The sequence below is a fragment of the Protobothrops mucrosquamatus genome, unplaced genomic scaffold (genome assembly GCF_001527695.2).
Source record: "Protobothrops mucrosquamatus isolate PMUCROS unplaced genomic scaffold, P.Mucros_1.0 scaffold212, whole genome shotgun sequence".
In the NCBI taxonomy this organism is placed as follows: domain Eukaryota; kingdom Metazoa; phylum Chordata; class Lepidosauria; order Squamata; family Viperidae; genus Protobothrops; species Protobothrops mucrosquamatus.
In genome coordinates this window covers 366,900-385,204 of record NW_015386566.1, presented here as the reverse complement: position 1 = coordinate 385,204, position 18,305 = coordinate 366,900, and the positions used below count along the sequence as shown (strand labels likewise).

Here is an 18,305-nt window from a genome sequence, read left to right as displayed (position 1 = left end):
AGTTTTGGAGAGGGGATGTGGGTCAGATTCGTCCACAATGGCCTTCCTTTTTCTCACCTTGCCTTCATGAGGTGGAGGGGAAGATTCATCTTTCCCTGGCAGTAAAGGCTTTAGCAGATACTTATTTGATGCTTCAGTGATTGGTTCATCCAGGATGTTGTGAGCAACCCTCTGGGCTGGCTCAGGTGTTTGTATTTCAGCTGCTAACTGGTCAATGTATTCATCCATACAAGCCATGTTGCTGGATGGGTAAACAGTATACACGGCTATTCTCTAAATGAGACTTCGAATTGCAAGGAGCTCTGCCAACACTTGTTGATTTTTAGCCTTTCTTTCCAAGTGTCTATGACGGCCTTATCTCTCCTACAGCCTTGACGAAGCTGTATGACATTCTGAAGTCTCTTTCCGCAAGAGCTACAGGGTACAGGAATTCGACCATATTTACGGATCTTTGCCAGGCTCTATAAGCTGAGCCTCTTTTACATTTAGACCAAATATTCAATGCAAGAAAGGGAGAAACATGCTCTTCCTTAAATGCCGCCAGAAACCACGCCGCTTCCGATAAGCTGTGAAGCGATTTACAGCCCTCCGCTTCAATGCCCCGGAAGTGTTAACTCAAACACCACCTCCTCAACTCGGAAGTGATGTTTTGCTCCCTTTTCCGGTGAGGAGGAGGTTGCCGTTGCCGCCACTTGGGCCAGAGGCTGGGGGGTCTGTCTTCGGGGGCCGGGAGGGGCAGATGAATGGGCAGCGGGCGGGAGAATATGAGTGGCTTTCCTCGACAAGGAGGACTTCCGGGATTAAATCACTCGGAAGCGGAAGAAAAGGGCTGCCTGCTGTCCGCCTGGCTCTCCGGGGGAGCGGCGGCGGGTGGCGGAGGTGGAGGCGGAGGTTCCGGGGCTGTCCCATCGCAACTGGTGGCCCGTGCGCCGCTGGACTCCGCGTCATCTCGACCACTATTCCCCGCGTCAGCCCGGGCGAGCCGGAGAGCGAGGGGCCGCGGGCGGGGTCAGTGCCAGCGAAAGGGCGCGAAGGGAGCTGGGGGTGCGGATGTGGGCGAGGGGTCCTGGGGTTGGGGGCTCTGGTTTTCCTCTGGCTCCTCACCGATGGCTTCGATCTCTGGTGCCTCGAAGGCGGGAGGGAAATTGATCATGACTTGGGACCGACTGGAGGAAAGTTGTTCTTCGTAGCGTGCATCGTGATCCTCTGCAGACAAAATAAAGCCTATCATTGGCTGTTGACAGTTTTAGTTTTTATGGAGACCCTGGGGGTTCAAAGCCTGCATTCCTCTGAATAACGTTGCCAAAGGAAAAGGGAGGATCGGTGGCTCCCTAACTTGCTTGTGGGCTTCCCTGGAGCATGGGGGTCGGGCTTTGTACACTCATGGCTTGATCTAACATAACGTATTTCAGAACGGTATAGATCTAATTTCCTCAGCTATATTTTCTGTAGATGGTTTCTTTAGATTCTCCCCCATATATGCACACATTTAATTATACTTGATTTCAGAATGTGATAGACATTTAGGCCTGTGCTTGGGATACTTAAATGATCTTGTTTGACATTTGTCTTTGAAGTCTAGTTCCTCGAAACAGGTGCATGTCCACAAGATGAGATTGGGAGAAAGATGGAGATGTAATACAGATTTCCAGGAAAGAAATAGTCTAGCACTACAATTGTAGAATTCATCGATTGTTCATTTTTGAATAGTTATAGCAGGCTTTTGGTATGTTTCATCTACAATTTTAGCATTTTTAGGCTGAAAACTGCCTTTAAAGAACAGCACGGTTTTTCTGTGGGATGTTTGAGAGTGTAGGAATGGGTTGCTAACTAGTTGTGATCTGCTAATATAAGTGTTAGATAACATAATACATGCCTTGAATATTTCAAAGTTCAGCCTAAAACATGTTTATTAAATTTTGGCCATTTTAATGAAACCAAGAATATTTGTTTTTTAATTGCTCCTTAGTTATCCTTCAGCACAACAGAAACTAAATCCATTGTGAGCTCTATCAGAAGTTGGAGGCTACTGAAATTTGAATAAGTAATTTAAGTGGCATGTTCCTGGTATGTCTTGTGTCATGCTATGTAAACTTTGTAAAAGCTGTGTGATCAGGAGTTTTCAAGCCATAGATCTTGCTTTTCTACTATCAAGTTTTTAGATCAAAGATTATTTCACAATTGTGTAGCACTGAGAGTTTCTTTTAACTTGTTCGATTAAAAATATAGCAGTCTGAGATTTTGCAAAGTGAAGGGAATAGGGACTACATTACATCACTCATCATAATTTTAGAAGCTGTGTATAGTATTCTATTGGCAGGTGAGTGCAGAAATACAGGAATCTGAACCAGGACTTTTTGCCACAACTGGAGATAGTGTCCAGAATTAGGATATGGTTATTTGTGGCTGATTGAGTATGAAATCCAATAGTGCAACTTCCTCAACAGAATTAGAAAGATAGTTCCACCTCTCCTACATAATTTGTAAAATGTTTTCTGAAGGATTAAAAAATTACCTGGGAATGCAGTTTTCAGCATATAATTTGTGTCCCTCATTGTATGCCAGAGAATTAAACAAGATCGGTTCTTGCAAACTCCCAGTATTTGGTACATTGGTAGATTCACAACATTGAGGTGCAATGTCCTTTGCCAGTTCTTTGTGTTAAAATGGAGAGTCAGTCATTTCTAGTGATTGCAAACATCTTGCTGCTATGTTTTGTTTGCCGTCTTATCAATATTTTTGAAAGATACTGAGAAATTGGAATATTTATATATTCATACCATGTCTTTTCATGAAAATTGTAACTATGTGAAGCATGATTTCCTTTAGATGATGCTTGGGAAATTTGAGAGATATTTTAATGTTTAAAACATCAGAACATGCTAGTAAATTTGTTTACAATGAACAAAGTCTCAGAACCAGAACTGGTATTGTGGAGGAATCAAGATGGTTCTCAGTACCATATAGATATTGCATAGTTTGACAACCAGCTTTGTATCTTTATGTCTCCCAGCTAGAATGGAAGAATCTCACTTCAACTCCTCACCGTATTTCTGGCCAGCAGTGCCCACAGTCTCGGGACAGGTAAGCAATATCGGATATGTAAATTGCTTTTTATGAAGTTCGGCCCGTGACTGTTCTGAAACTTTTCCACTTTCTCTTTAGATTGACAACAGCATGTTCATTAACAAGATGAAGGAGCAGTTGTTGCCCTCAGAAAAGAGCTGTGGTCTGGCTCCTCCACACTATCCTACTTTACTGACTGTACCCACTTCTGTGGCTCTTCCCACCAACATTTCTATGGATTCTGACACCAAGCCAGAACATCTTACCCCAGTCAGCCAGACGTCAGTAACACAGAACATCACAGTGGTACCAGTGCAGTCTACTGGGCTCATGACAACAGGTGGGGTAATTTAGATGGCTTAGTTGCTAACTCAATGTTTTAGGTTGTCCTTGAGAAAAGAATATAGTTAAGCTTTTCTTAGACATTGGAAAAAGGGCATTCTGATTAAATGTGTAATGTGACCTAAATATTGCTGTATCATAAAATATGTGTCTTCAGTTTTCCATCTAGATAACAGCCGATCTAGTCTAGGAAGTAGAATCACACTTGCCTGGGTGTGTGGCTTTAGTGAAGCTTGCATTCATACCTTTTTTTTTCCTCCTCTGAATTTTTTTGCAGCAACAGAGAGAGGTAGATCCAGGGTTTTAGGATGAAGCTCGTGCGTGAGCATTTAAATTTGAGCGCTGCAGGCCTAGCCCAGTAGCAATTATACATAATTATATTAATATGGTTTCCTTTCTTTGACACGCTGAAAGGTGGATTAGGACTTATAGGATTTGAAACGATCCTTCTGTTTTCTCTCATACAGGACCTGGTCTGGTGATAACTTCTCCCTCTGGATCTCTGATGACCACAGCGTCTTCTGTGCAAACCTTTCCCATTTCTGCACCCATGATTGTCTCAGCTCTTCCTCCTGGTTCCCAGGCAGCTCTCCAAGTAGTACCTGACCTTTCTAAGAAGGGCATCCTTGCAGAGGGTGGGGCAGTGAGTGCTGCTGGCAGTATCATCCCTAAGGCTCCCAGGGGAAGAAAAAAGAAGCGGCTGCAGGAAACTGGCCTGCCGGAGATGAGTGATCCTTTTGTGCTACCCCATGAAGATGAAGAAGACCAGCACAAGGATGGCAAGACATACAGGTGAGATTGCGGGGATTTGAAATCCTGCATTTTATTTATTTGACAGTTTTTATAGCCTACCCAACTCAAAAGGCTCTGGGCAGATTTCACAAGAATGCATATGAACAAGTAGTATTTCATTTGAATTACAGGGGAACTGTCTTCTTCCATGATGTGGCATTCTAGTTCATTGCGCTTCTGGTTTACTTGTGATTTAGGTAAGAGGGAAGTATGCAATAGAACCTAGCAGGGTTATACTGAACAATAACTTGTCACTGGCTGGCTTTTATAATGTAGTTGATTTTGTAAGTTGATCTTTAAATTAACATAATGTTATATGCAACTGCATGCCAGAACAACCTATGTGAATTTAGTCTGTCCCTCATGACTCCATTATGTGAGTTACAGTTTTACTCTTTCTGGCAGTAGTAAACTTTGTATAGCCGTCGAAGTTTATTTCATGATTTATCCACTCTTTTCCACCTGAAATACCTGAACAAAGTACTTATGTCTGGTTCTGGTATTGCTAGTGAATACATTAAACTCTTGAGGCGCTAGTGAAAATTATCAAGGGCTATGATCATATTATGGTATCTAATTTTGTCTGACAAAACTGTAGTAGACTGGATGGTTGTGTTGTCCTTGTTTGGGGATTGATAAAGTATTTTAATGTAATAGCATAGTTGGATTGCTTGTATGAATGCAATAATATTCTTCTGAAGAATATATCTCCAAGATAATTTGTACTATGGATATTGCTGAACGGACTGGGCTTGGGAAGAGGCACTATGGTCCCACAAACCAAAAATCCTACTTTTAGCATGTAGCACAGTAGGCTGTGTTTGAAATTAATGTCTTTTTGGAGGAAGCTTATTTATTTGTCAGTGTGGGAATATTGCACTTGTGATACTGAGTGTTTCCAAATATATTAATTTGCCTTGCCCTGTTTCTCTTACAATTGTCTTTAAAGCGACATTTGTACTTGTAGCATCCTTGTTAATGAGAAATGCACTTTGTACATAGAATTTGTGTTGGTGACCATAAGGAAAATTGATTTATTGATTTGCGCATTTATAAGTTGATGTATATTTTTTCACATATAGTGGAATACTGGAAATACCGTTTATATGAATTTTATGTCATGTCAGATGGCAGCATCTAATAAATATCAACTGATATTGGAAAAGCTAAGCAGAGATAGATTTGCCTAGTAATTGGATGAGAGGCCATCAAGAAATTACAGGAGTCTTACACAGTTTTAACGATATCATTTGGCTTAATATCTGTATTTTTCGGGAATGAGAGATATTATGATTATTTTCTTCTCTGGGGTCATTTAGAAAGCAAATATGGAATGCCTTTCAAATCATGGCAAATGTTAAGATCTAGGTATATTAAACCAAGATCTTTCTTAGTTTGAAAGCTGCTAGTCATATTTGCTTAATAGCAGGTAAGCAGTTTGATTCTGAATAACGTGAAAAGCTGACAATGTGGTATAAGTCAAATTTGAAAATAGCAGGAATGAAGTTCTATTGGAATATTTGGGCTGAAAGAGGAATTTGCATAGCTGATTTTAATGGTAGTTTTACAGAATTTGAGAGATAGTTTTTTTAATTTGTCTTCAACATAGCTCAGCAATACAGTAAAGACGTAACAACTATTTGTTTAGCAACTCTTACAATACCAATGAAAAAAGTGACTCGCTACTAGTCCTCACACTTAGGACCATTGCGGTGCCTCTACAGTTGTATGATCAGAATTCAGGCCCTTGGCCACTAGCATGGTTTTATTATGATTGCAGCGTCCCGTGGTCAAGTGATCATCTTTTGCAACCTCCCAGCCAACTTCTGACGAGCAAACTCGAGGGGGAAGATGGATTTGCTTAATGATCACATAATCCACTTAACATCTGCAGTGATTCGCTTAACAACCATGACACAACTAGCTTAACAAGGGCTCAACTAGCTTAACAAGGCCTTACTTAGCAATGGAGGTTCCGGTCCCAATTGTGGTCGTAAGTCGAGGACTGCTTGTACATACAACTGAAACATATATTAAATGAGCCATATATAACCCAGATGCTTTAGCTATCTGAGATGCCTGCATCTATTGTACTCTTAAGAAATACTGTGCTTGAATTGAAACCAATAATTCAGTGTTACAACACATTAAAAGTAAAATAAAAGTTAGCATTTGCTATATATTTGATCTGTGAGGGGAAGAATTGGAATATCCAATTTTGAAAAATCAATGAGTCCAGGCTTTAAAAAATGTGAAATATACACTATAAATTTAAAAAATGAAACTAGTTCATCAGAGAATATTACTTCATGTATTTTGCACTCCTTAAAGCAGACATGTCAAACACAAGGCCCGGGGGCCAGATGCGGCCCGCAAAGTGGTTTCATGTGGCCCGCGAAGCCATCCTGGAAACAGTGAGGGAATGGCCCCCGCTGCCTTGGCCCTGGCCCAAGCCAGCCGGGAATCAATGTACAATTTTATGGTGGCCATCTATGCTGAAACACATTCAGTCTTAGCTCCATAAGCCCCCCCCCCATGGCCTGAGAGGAACAGTGAGGCTCCTCCAGTGGACCATGCCTTGGCACTTGCCCTGGTCCCACCCCCTTCTGCCAGAGACCCTCAGATCTATCCCACTCCTGCCCAGTCCCCCACAGGCACCATTGACGCGAACGATGTAGAACTGGCCACGCCCACCCAGTAGGCCTCACCCACTCCAATCAAACCCACCAAGTAGGCCGCACCCACCCTGGCCACACCCACCCGGCCCCCTGAGGGCAACCGCAATACTGATGCGGCCCTCAATGAAATTGAGTTTGACACCCCTGCCTTAAAGTCTATTTGAAAAGAGATGAATTTTAATGTTTTTTTAACTCATATGGTTGGGTCTTGTTTTGTTATAGCTTTGTTCTTTCAAATTTTAAATTTATATGTTAATATAATTTTGGGAAAAATATTTAAGGAATATAATTAAATGGTATCCCAAAATATGGATAAAAAGGAGAAAAATGTCTTGAAGGTTACTATAGCCTATGTGGAAGAGCAGATTTAGAAGTGTCATGAAAGACTCATAATCTGCAAAGCAGAAACCCAAGAAAATGGTTATTGGTCAAAGAAAAGCATTTATGAGAAAAAATGGTCATACAGTAAGTACCCCAAAAAGGACAAATAGTCAGGGTCTGAAGTGTTACAACCCTACAGAGGAATAGAATGATTAGATTCCCAATAAGGCTATGTATTTTAAAAACTATATTATAAGTGTTTTGTCAGTTTTCATGTATATCATAATAGTATTTTTGCCCAAATGTTCTATGGAAACCGTTAGGGACAGGGATAAATTTTCTTTACAGTGTAAGTAAAATATTTCTTTTTCAAAATCTTTTCATACTAGGTAAAGTCTTTGCCAATTAAAAAAAAAAAAACAACCTTGAAGATTCCTTCACATTTTTCTTTAACTATATCTTCTGTACTAAACTTTGATTGCAAAAATCTTATTTTCTGTTTGATAGAGTTCATAAATACCCCAGAACCTCAGCATTTATATAATATACTGGCAGTTTAAATAACCAATATAGTTTTCAGGTGTAAAGTTCTTTTTGCTTCCTTCATTGGCACTTCTGTGCCATTCAGAAGGGCGCATCAGATCCAAAAAGAGTGGAGTATACAACAAGGAGCCAGTGGCAACAGGCTCAGCAGTTTTGGCTTGTTTAGATTACAGTATGATGTGCAAGACTATAGCTGCCAAAATTCCTATAGACTTTTAGGTGTAATAATTAATGAACCCAAAGAATGACTCAATTGAGGTTAAGTCATTGACTGGGAATTCATTGAAACTCTTGAAATAGTCCCCACAGGAAACAATTCTATGTGTCTGAGTTATAATGCTGGCAGCTCCTGTTCGCCACCTCTCATACTTTCTAGGTTATTGCTGTTTTCTGTACAAGCTTTATGTTGATGGGGAAGATGAAGGGGTAATTTCTGGTCCCAACCATACATTACATAGCTAGATCATCTGGGGTTATAAGTGTCAATTTCCTTCTATTGATATCATAGCTCAATTTTTTTAAGAAATTAGATTTAACTACTCAACTGATTAAATCTGGACTCTCGTTCTCATATTAGATCTGGTGAAATCATTTGAAATTAGTGGTCCCTGTTATATTAGATTCCTTTTAGCTTATGTAGCTGAAAAGATGTGGACAAAATGTCTTGAAAATAAGATCTAAAGTCTGTTTTATGTAGACAAATCAGCCACGGTGACGCTTGGTGTAGGTAATTTGTGGGATGGCTTTTGGGTATTTAAAGAGTGAATTTCATTTTTTTTTATCTCCAAGGTTTAGGCATCCATTTTAAAAATTCCCTGATCTCTCCCCCCCCCCCAAAAAAAATGAAAAAGTGTCCACATTTTTAGCCCTGTCTTTTATGGATATGTGTGTGTTAATAGGCTTTGAGTTGGCCTTCAGAAGACTTTTTTGCCTTCTTGGTCTATAGCAGGGGTGTCAAACTGCTAGCCCACGGGCCGGATGCGTCGTGGTGAAACCGCGCCCACCCCATTGCCGGCAATGGAAAAAAAGTTGTGATACGTCGCAACACGTCACGTGAGGTTGTGAGTTTGACAACCCTGGTCTATAGTGTTAGACTATTATATTCCCTTTTGCTGCTTATTAATTTATATAGAACTGTTATGGGAGGCTATCCATAACTTTGGAACAAGGTGACTTCAACAAGTCTAGGCTGATATTTAGCCTATTTAAACTAAAATTTACTCCTGAAAGAATGGCTTCTTGGTCAGGGAAGGTTCCCTAGACTCCCTGCCATCTTTGAGGAAGTGGAAATGGCAGCTAGTATGTTTTCATAAGCAAAAGTATGCCAGATATGTCTGTTCTTAATCCAATCAGATCTGCCAGTGATTACCCATACCTACCTTTGTTACATCACGATTTTATTACTGCAGCATGTTTTATGTAGTGCTTCAGGCAGAGCAAAAGGCAGCACCCGCTGGATACATAGTACTGTGTATTTGCCTGTGTTGAAAAGTCTGTTCTGGTTGCCAATTGTGTTTTCAGCTAAATTCCAAATAGTTAACTATCTTTAAAGCTCTAAGCAGGGAACTACTTATCTCAATATAAATCTGTGTACTAAACTTGACATAGGAGTCTCTCCTAGATTCCAGACATGTGAGAGGGTTTTTTCTCCTTATCTTATGGAATGCAGGGGATTATATTTATCCTTACGCTGGCCATTTTTAGTCCACGAATCAAGACATTTCCCTGCAATTTGGTCTTTTTAAGTTGGGGTAATTATGACTTTTAATTGCTTTATGTTCAGAATATTCTTTCTAGAATCTGGAGCACCACAGCAAGGTGAGATTAACAAGAGCACAACTGATTAGTGGAGAGATTCTACTATACCAAACTTTAATTTAGAAATCAGGGTATTGAGTGCAATTATACCTCTTTGTTGAGAATATTTGCTTTATTGGGAATATGTTTGTTCTTATTTTACATATGCTCTAAAGAAGCTTAGAATGCATTTGTGAAAGATAGTTCCACTGCTGCAGAAGTTGAGGCTTATCAGAAAGTTGTAAGTTGTTGCATTGTATTGGGCTATATAATATTCTGCTACTATTACCAAATATATTTGCACATAAGCTATGTATTTTAGGTACAAAAATACCCCCCCCCAAATTGGCAAATAAGATAACTTTAATTGTCATTTTTTTTTACTGTGGGCACACTGGCACACATTAAAAATGAAATTCTGTTGCCTGCTTATCTATAAGCTTATCTATGATTATCCATAAAAAGTATATATATACATACATACATACATACATACATACATACATACATACATACATACAATAAATATTGACAGATAAGCCAGCCCTCAGATTTTCAAAAATACCATGAAAAATGTGGCACTATTGGATAAGCTAATAATGAAAATTAAAACATAACAACATTTTTGAAAGTTGGCTTATCCATGAGTAGCACATTTTTCATGATACTTTGGTTAAAAATATAAGGATCATATTTTTATTACTTATGTATTTATTAGGACCTGAGGGTAGAACAAGAAGCAACGGGTAGAAGCTTGTTAAAGAGATATCCTACCTGAAACATAAATTTCTTGACAGAACAATTAGCCAATGGAACAGCTTGCCTCCTGGAGTTGCGGGAGTTCCATCACTGGAGGCTTTCAAGAAAAGATTGGACATTTGTCTGGGATGGTAGAAGGACTCCCTCTCCAAAGTCCCTTTATAGCTTTATAATTCTATGATCCTGTGCAAGGTTTTCATGAGTTTTTATGTTACCATTTATTTGGGCTGTCTGGTCTTAGAAACACCTTGTATATACTATAATGACTGAAAAGAATTGAACATAATAGAAAGGTTTAAAAACCTAATTAAAGTAAATATATGCATTTTTCATCTAGTACAGACATGTCAAACTCGCAACATCATGTGACATTGCGCGATGTATCAGGACTGTTTTGCCATTGCCGGCAATGGGGTGGGCGCAGCTTCCGGCCCCAGGCCGGCAGTTTGACACCCCTGATCTAGTAATTTAGTATTGTATAATATTAATTCAGTCAGAATAACGAAATAACAGAGTTGGAAGGGACCTTGGAGGTCTTCTAGTCCAACCTCTGCTCAAGCAAGAGACCCTATACCATTCCAGACAAATGGTTATCCAGTCTCTTCTTAAAAACCTCCAGTGTTGAAACACTTACAACTTCTGCAGGCAAGTCATTACACTGATTAATTGTTCTAACTGTCAGGAAATTTTTCCTTAATTTTAGATTGGTTCTCTCCTTGATTAGTTTCCATCCATTGTTTCTTGTCCTGCCTTCAAATACTTTGGAGAATAGGTTGACCCCCTCTTTGTGGCAGCCCCTTAGGTATTGGAACACTGCTGTCATGTCAATGGTAAGTCCTTAAACTTACCATTAAATCTAAATCTAGAAACGTATTTCTTCATCTTCTCATTTTTAGAATATGAAGTTTTTTTCAAATTAGATAACAGATTCATTTCCCAAATTTATTCCTTCAAATCACAAGAATGTATGTTTCTATTTATGAATGATTATTCTCTTTGCTGAACCACAGGCTCAGTGGATTACAGCTCTTCATCAAATGAAAAAATCCATATTTTAAAAGTATGATTTTCCATCTCATTTATGCCTTTATTATATATCTTTCCAAATTTGTATTAATATATAGTTTTATTTGAAGTTATGGCTTGACAAAACCAAAGCACATAAGTTAAGGAGCCCTCAATTTTTTTATAGTGCCAGAACAAAAAATATCTGATGCCCAACATTTTTTTACATTGTTTATTAATTCCACTATAACGTTTTATATATATATATAAAACTATACACACACACACATTAATTTTATTGGTGCATATATATATAGAGAGAGAATCGAAGAGTATATACTGTATATAATACACATTTCTGATGGATTAACTTCATTCTTAAATCCTAAAAAGTAAACTTTATATTTTTAAAAGCCTGGACTCATTGATTTTCTAAGATTGGCTATTTTATTCATTCAGAGTTCAGACATACTGAATAACTAATATTTATTCTATTTTTCAATGAATAGTTGATTGCACTTCAAGCACTGCATCCAGGTATTCCTGAGGTGTGGCCTTCAGTGTTGTCAACCATATTTGTATTGGCTTCTGTCAGTTCTGCCTGCTGAATGGGTCTTAGCCAGAAACTGAATGAGAAAACGGGAGAAGGATTTTCATTCATTAGTTTACGTCAAGGACTGGGGACTCTAAGATAAAATGTTACTCTTGCATGAGTCATGATTCCCTGCATGAGAGGAAAACTATTAAACTCTAGTTTTCTGTTTTTAAACACTTTGTTTCTACTGGTAATTACTTAGGAAATACCACAATTTTTATATAAAAAACTTTATCATGACTCCTGCTATCTGGGTTATCTTCTTCTAACTGTGATAGGGATGTTTTACTCAAGTATAGCTTCTCTCCTTTTCTATAAGCCTGAGGAGAATATAAACTTGAAAGTTACCAACATACAGTAACATGCCATCTATCCTTCCATCCATCCATCCATCCAATATGAATACTTTCTAACACTTTCAGACCCTAAAGCATTAAAAAAAATAAAATATTTATGTCCTCCATTGTATAATTGAAATGTAATCTATGATTTGCAACATGTACGTCTTGAAATGATGTTATGGCTTTATTTGTATTAGAAATCTCTAAAACAAATATTTACAATCTGAAATGTCCGCACTGTTTAGAAGCGGATAGGAGCATTTTGAAATGTTAGTGTGTTGGCTCGGGATTAACAAATTGTAGTACAAAACATCCTTCTCAACATCAAGTTGAGAAAGAATCTTTTAAGTTTCAAATTCCATGGTGATTAAAAAATGAGCACAAAAATACTTTTAATTGGCTATGTCTTTCCTGGTACTTGTTCTAGTTTCTTTAGTTTAAAGGAAGATCAACTGCTCCCAGCCTGATAGTCTCCAGATGTGTGCTGAGCTACCGTAGTACTTTTACTATTCCCAGGCAGCCTAAACTAAGGAAGGCCTTCCTGAAAAAGCTGAATCTGAATCAGTTTTATTCCTTTACCTCTTAACAGAATTGGTCAGGACTGGATGGGGGCAGCCTTCTTTCAAGTGATAGAATCTTTCTGATCAGTTGTGGAGGATCCTAGGGATATAGATATTGGGCTGTCCGTGAGTGACTCTGTCTCTTTCCCCCTCAACCTGGTCTCAGGTGCCGGATGTGTTCCCTGACATTTTACTCCAAGTCAGAAATGCAGATCCACTCCAAGTCCCACACCGAGGCAAAGCCACACAAGTGCCCTCACTGCTCCAAGAGTTTTGCGAACAGCTCCTACCTGGCCCAACATATACGCATCCATTCAGGAGCTAAGCCCTACACCTGCAGCTACTGCCAGAAAGCCTTCCGCCAACTCTCACATCTACAGCAGCACACACGGTAAGGTCCAGTGAGACTGGGGAGACATCCATGATGCATGCTGTCAACATCGTAGCATGAGGCAAGTGCCCATGGGGAGACTGCTCAGAGCATCTCGGCCATTTCCTGCCAGTTGGTCCATGCTTATTTTGTGCAGAGAGCAGAGGGGCCTCTTAATGTATGCTATCTGCTCCTTTGCCAAAGAACAGTCTGAGAAAATGGAGAGGCTTATTGGGTCGTCAGAGACAGGAGTTCTTATGATGTCTGGGAGACTGAAATCTGTAGGTGCAGGACTGACAGCCTCCCCACTTCACATCACAAAAACACTTGCTGAGCAGCTTCTTCACCTTGCTTCCCCAGCCTGGGATTTCTCATACACACACTCCCACCACTCCCAACTCCTCTCTCTGGCCTCCGGGTCTTGCATTCCCTTTTGTGGAGTTCAGGGCAAGTATCCCACTTGGTTTTCCTCCACTGTAGTGAGACAGCATGGTACCATTCCTCATGTTGTCATTGCTAGCCTGCTGGCGGTCATGTCCAACTGCTGCCCCTGCTCCTCCTCTTCGGCAGGATCCACTCCAAGCTCCACACGGCGGTTGTCAAGCCACACAAGTGCCCTCACTGCTCCAAGAGCTTCGCCAACACGTCCTACCTGGCCCAGCACCTCCGCATCCATTCGGGGGTCAAACCCTACACGTGCCGTTACTGCCAGAAGGCGTTCCGCCAGCTCTCCCACCTACAGCAGCACACACGGTAAGGGCCAAGGAGGCTGGGGGCCCAGCCTGGCCCCCCGTGCCGTCAGCATGCACTATTTTGGAGCACACACGCCAAGCATGCAAGGAGGGAGGGGGAGATGAAGCCAGCCCTGTCAATTGGAAAGATGTGGCCCGCCAGAGAGGAAGGAGTGGGGGCTGCAGAGGAGACACTGACCATGCCAGGGTAGGATGTATTGGCCCAGGGAAACCCTCTTTCACTAGCGGGTCTCAGAGAGAGAGAGAGAGAGAGAGAGAGAGAGAGAGAGAGAGAGAGAGAGAGAGGCAGGCATGCACTAGAAGGGCATGAAGCTACAGGGAATAAAGAAGTGGCACTGTACCTGTGGAATGTATGACAATGTTCCTTGATACTTTAGAGGATAAATATATGATTTCCTTAGTTATTTTGGCAGGCATTGCAAATGTGCGTGAGCAAGTACATCCTTTGGCATGGTGGAGGGCAGAATTAAGAGAAGCAACTTCAGTTTGGACTGAGATCCTGTTCTCCAGTCCTTTGCCCTGGTACTGCCACAGGTGGCTGGAGTAACTGAAAGTTTGCCTCTTGCCTGTGAGCTGCTTGTCCCTCTCCTTTTGTTGCTGCATGCTCTTGCGGGCTTTCCTTCTGAGCTTAGTTAGCTAAGCTGGACTGGGAAGGAGGTGGCATGTGGCTTGATCAAGGAAACCAGGAAATAAGTTGGTGAAGGGCGGTGCGTCTCTTGCTTGCCTAGCTCAGCTGGAGGGCATCTTCAGAACATCTGGGAGTGGGTTTCTGTACTGACTTTTCTCCTGCTAATCTTGTCTCTCTATCCTTTTTGCAATAGGATTCATACTGGAGATCGACCCTATAAATGTGCTCACCCTGGCTGTGAAAAAGCTTTCACGCAACTTTCAAATTTGCAGGTAAGGCTTTAAGCTTCCTCTAGGTTAGTCTCTAAAAGAATTGACCCAAATATCCAACAACTTCGGATTGTGGTTGGAAAGCATTGGGGAGTCCTCCATCCTTTCCCTGCCAGCATTCTATTTTTAATCCAGGCTGAACATCTGTGCAATTATTCATAAACTGGAAACCACATTTTAAGGATGTTGTACTTAATTCCTTTTTATTTCATTGGAATCAGTGTTGAATTACTAGTAATCACCATCCAATCCGTAGTTGTTATTAGTAAAGGTAAAAAAATTGCTCACTAGACATTGTAGACTGTTTAAATACGATCCTAATCAGTGGGTAGCTTTGAATCAAAGTAAGCAAAAGAAAGTTGACATTTATATATAGGGAGGAAAGTTTGTTTGTTTGTTTGTTTGTTACAATGTGTCATTTGATTTTGTTTTTAACTTTTGTAATCATACAGTTTATATCAACAGTTACTGTTAAGAAAATCTAACATTATGTGACCAGTAGCCTGATACTATGACAAACCTAAATAGTTTTGAAGAACAATAAATGTGATCCTGAGAATCTGTTTTTATTGGGTTAAGAGGAGACTGGTGATTCAAAGGAACTACTTTATCAAATGTCACAGATAAAGAATCCAACCTTGCTAAGGCCCTTGTTCAAAAATTACCAGAGGATGTTATTCCTACAACCAGTACAGATCTTAATTTAAATATGCTTAAATATGTTTTAGGTCTTGCTTGCTACCTTCAGTTCCCAGATTTGTTGCCAAGAGGAAGCATGTGTGGCAACCACAGCTATACTGCTCAGCTTTAATAGATTTTAATAATACTAACACATTTATTTGATTGTTTATTTGCTTAGCAACAATAAACTCACAGCTGTGGCTTTGCCTTTGTTTTTGTGTATTAAGTTGAAGTCTATATACATGGCATTTGAAATAGCATAATGTATAACTTAGTTCTTTGGGAAGGTAAATTGGATGTAACCTGCAAATTTTGGACAAATTTGGGCAAGATAAAACCATAACAAATGATAGGGGATGTGGTTATATAAATATTACATAAAATTGCCGGCTTAGAAAATACCGGTACATAAATAGCACCCATGCCTGGGTACACATATACATGCATGATTTTTATTTAAGAAATGGCATTATTTATTATTATTTATTTTGTTTATTAAACTTGTTTGCTGCCCATCTCAACTGCAAGGCGACTCTGGACGGCTTACAACATCAAAGTAAAACCATAAATATATATATACAAATATGTAAAATCATAACAAAAATACAAATTGTAACCAAAACTTAAAGATGGGGAGGAAAAGAACAGAATGTACAGGGGAGGGAGATGGGAGCTGCTATTAGTCGATCAACCGCATCCAGTGTGGTGCTCCCCCAAGCTAACTGGCACAGCCAGGTCTTCAGGCTCTTGTGGAAGGTCAGGAGGGTGAGAGGTAAACTCACCTCAGGGGGCAGGATGTTCCAAAGGACCAGGGCTGCAGCAGAGAAGGCTCTTCTCCCGGACCCTGCCAGCCAGAATTCCTTGACTGAGGGGATCCGCAGCATGCCTCATCGGCCAACAAAGTGGGACTAGCCTGTCCCAAACGGATGAGACGGTTTCTTGAGTAACATTAATAGACCTCCAAACGGGATAAGACAGTACAAGGTTTCAACTCATTGCCCTTTTTCTCACTCCCTACCACTCTAGTCCCACAGAAGGCAGCACAATAAAGACAAACCCTTCAAGTGCCACAATTGCCACCGAGCATACACAGATGCCACCTCGTTGGAGGTTCATCTAGCCACTCACACAGTGAAGCATGCCAAGATTTACAACTGCTCCATGTGCAATCGGGCCTATACCTCGGTAAGCACAACTCAATTGAAGGGGGGGGGGACAACGGGAGAACCATTTGGCCACTGCCCTCCAGAAGAGAGCCGGGGAAACAGATTTCTGCTGTGCCCCATGGGTGCGCCCTATCCTCTCAGTGAAATGGAAGAGTTGGTCTCTCCACTTATAAGCATGGTTCTGATTTTATTTTGTGCCTCTTTTCCACTTCAGGAAACATATTTGATGAAACACATGCGGAAACATAACATCCCCGACCCCCAGCAGCAGGTGGCTGTGGTCCAAGCCCAAGTCCAGGCTCAGTCACAAGCATCGCAACAGCAGCAGCACTTCCAAGCACAGGGCAGTGGAGCAGCAGGGGGTCCATCTGGAGAAAACCCGTCCCATCCTCCCCCACAGTGTTCTTTTGACCTTACCCCTTATAAAACTTCGGAGCACCACAAAGACATCTGTCTCACGGTTAGCACCAGCACCATCCAAGTGGAGCACCTTTCCAGTTCTTAGAGACCGTGTCTGAAGAAGGGAGTGGAAAACTTCTCCTGCATCATCTGTGCCCAAGGGCAGTTCTTTTGTGACGGCCTCTCCTCATGCAGCAGCTTGTGACAGCTTCCCTTAGGGGGAGGGAAATGGGGATTCTATCAATTTAGAGGGCCACTCCTTGGCTTTACCATTAGTGCCTCCAGAGGCACAACCTTCCCCTTGTAAACGGGACAGAACTCTCTTTGTGCAAGAAGAGGGCTCCTCCCTTGCAACAGGCCTCTCTTGTTCATGAAGGGAACCCCACTTTCTCTCTCACTTGATAAGGTATCCAGCAGAGATGAGAAATGAGGGGATACCAGTGGATGAAAGGAGCTTCAGTAATGACTGATTGCAGGTGAATGAGGGTGACTGGGAGTCTTCCAAAGATTCTCTTGGGGTGTAGACTGGAGAACGTTCACTCGTTATGTCGTTCCCTCACCCTCTCTTTCCTGTGAGCTGGAGGAAGGAAGAATGGTTGCTCCTGTTCTAGGCATCAAATGTTGTTCGGCTTACAAAACCTTGGAGGTAATGGGATGTTGCCAGTGACTGAGTCTGCATAATCCATTACGCTAGGGGGGAGGGGGGGAGTGCCTAATCTTTTCCCAGCCAACTTCAGGAAGAATTGGGGATGGGAAGGTGGGTACTGCAACGTATAAACTTACGTGGTTTAACCTCCACCATAATGTTAAGCCTGCTGCAGGCATCAAGTCTAAACCAAAAAAAAAAAAAATGCCTAGTGGTAAGAGTGCCAAAATGAACCTCCCCCTTTCCCCCAAGAGACTGAGGGTTGTTTTTCTGTCTTCACTCCCCTCTCTCCCCCTCTCTGCAATAAGTGCAGTCTGGAACCCAAGGCTCAAAGGAGGTCTTTGGGAGAAGCCCCAGGGGAAGGGAACTGTTGGTCTACTTCTCTCTACGTGCGGTCCAGAAGCCTCTTTCACTGTCCTTACTGCCAAGCCAGGCTGGATATAAGATGGCTGTAGTATGGTGATGCTTGGAGAGCAAGAATCAGAGGAATCCTCCAGGGGTAAACAGTGGAGAAGAAGAAATGGTGGAAACAATCATTCCTGCACTGCACAGAGAGACCAATTGAAAGGGAAAATTTTCCAAGCAACAGACTCAA

At 41.2% G+C, this 18,305-nt stretch overlaps 1 protein-coding gene across 1 annotated transcript; it reads left to right on the top strand.

The window, feature by feature from the left end:
- Window positions 1–743: 743 nt before the first annotated feature.
- ZNF384 (zinc finger protein 384) lies at window positions 744–17,770 on the top strand. Its single transcript, XM_029283747.1, has 9 exons — window positions 744–1,008; window positions 3,014–3,084; window positions 3,166–3,406; window positions 3,876–4,200; window positions 12,966–13,190; window positions 13,740–13,922; window positions 14,743–14,821; window positions 16,526–16,684; window positions 16,880–17,770. The coding sequence occupies exons 1-9, from the start codon at window positions 744–746 to the stop codon at window positions 17,168–17,170; spliced, it is 1,839 nt and encodes a 612-aa protein (XP_029139580.1). The 3' UTR covers window positions 17,171–17,770.
- Window positions 17,771–18,305: the final 535 nt, after the last annotated feature.

Bases quoted from the DNA above. Each gene is read 5' to 3' on its own strand.
- ZNF384 (XM_029283747.1), top strand. From the start codon at position 744: ATGGGCAGCGGGCGGGAGAATATGAGTGGCTTTCCTCGACAAGGAGGA. The intron at 3,407-3,875 runs GTGGGGTAATTT...TCTCTCATACAG, and splicing joins TACTGGGCTCATGACAACAG to GACCTGGTCTGGTGATAACT. The intron at 16,685-16,879 runs GTAAGCACAACT...TTTCCACTTCAG, and splicing joins GCAATCGGGCCTATACCTCG to GAAACATATTTGATGAAACA.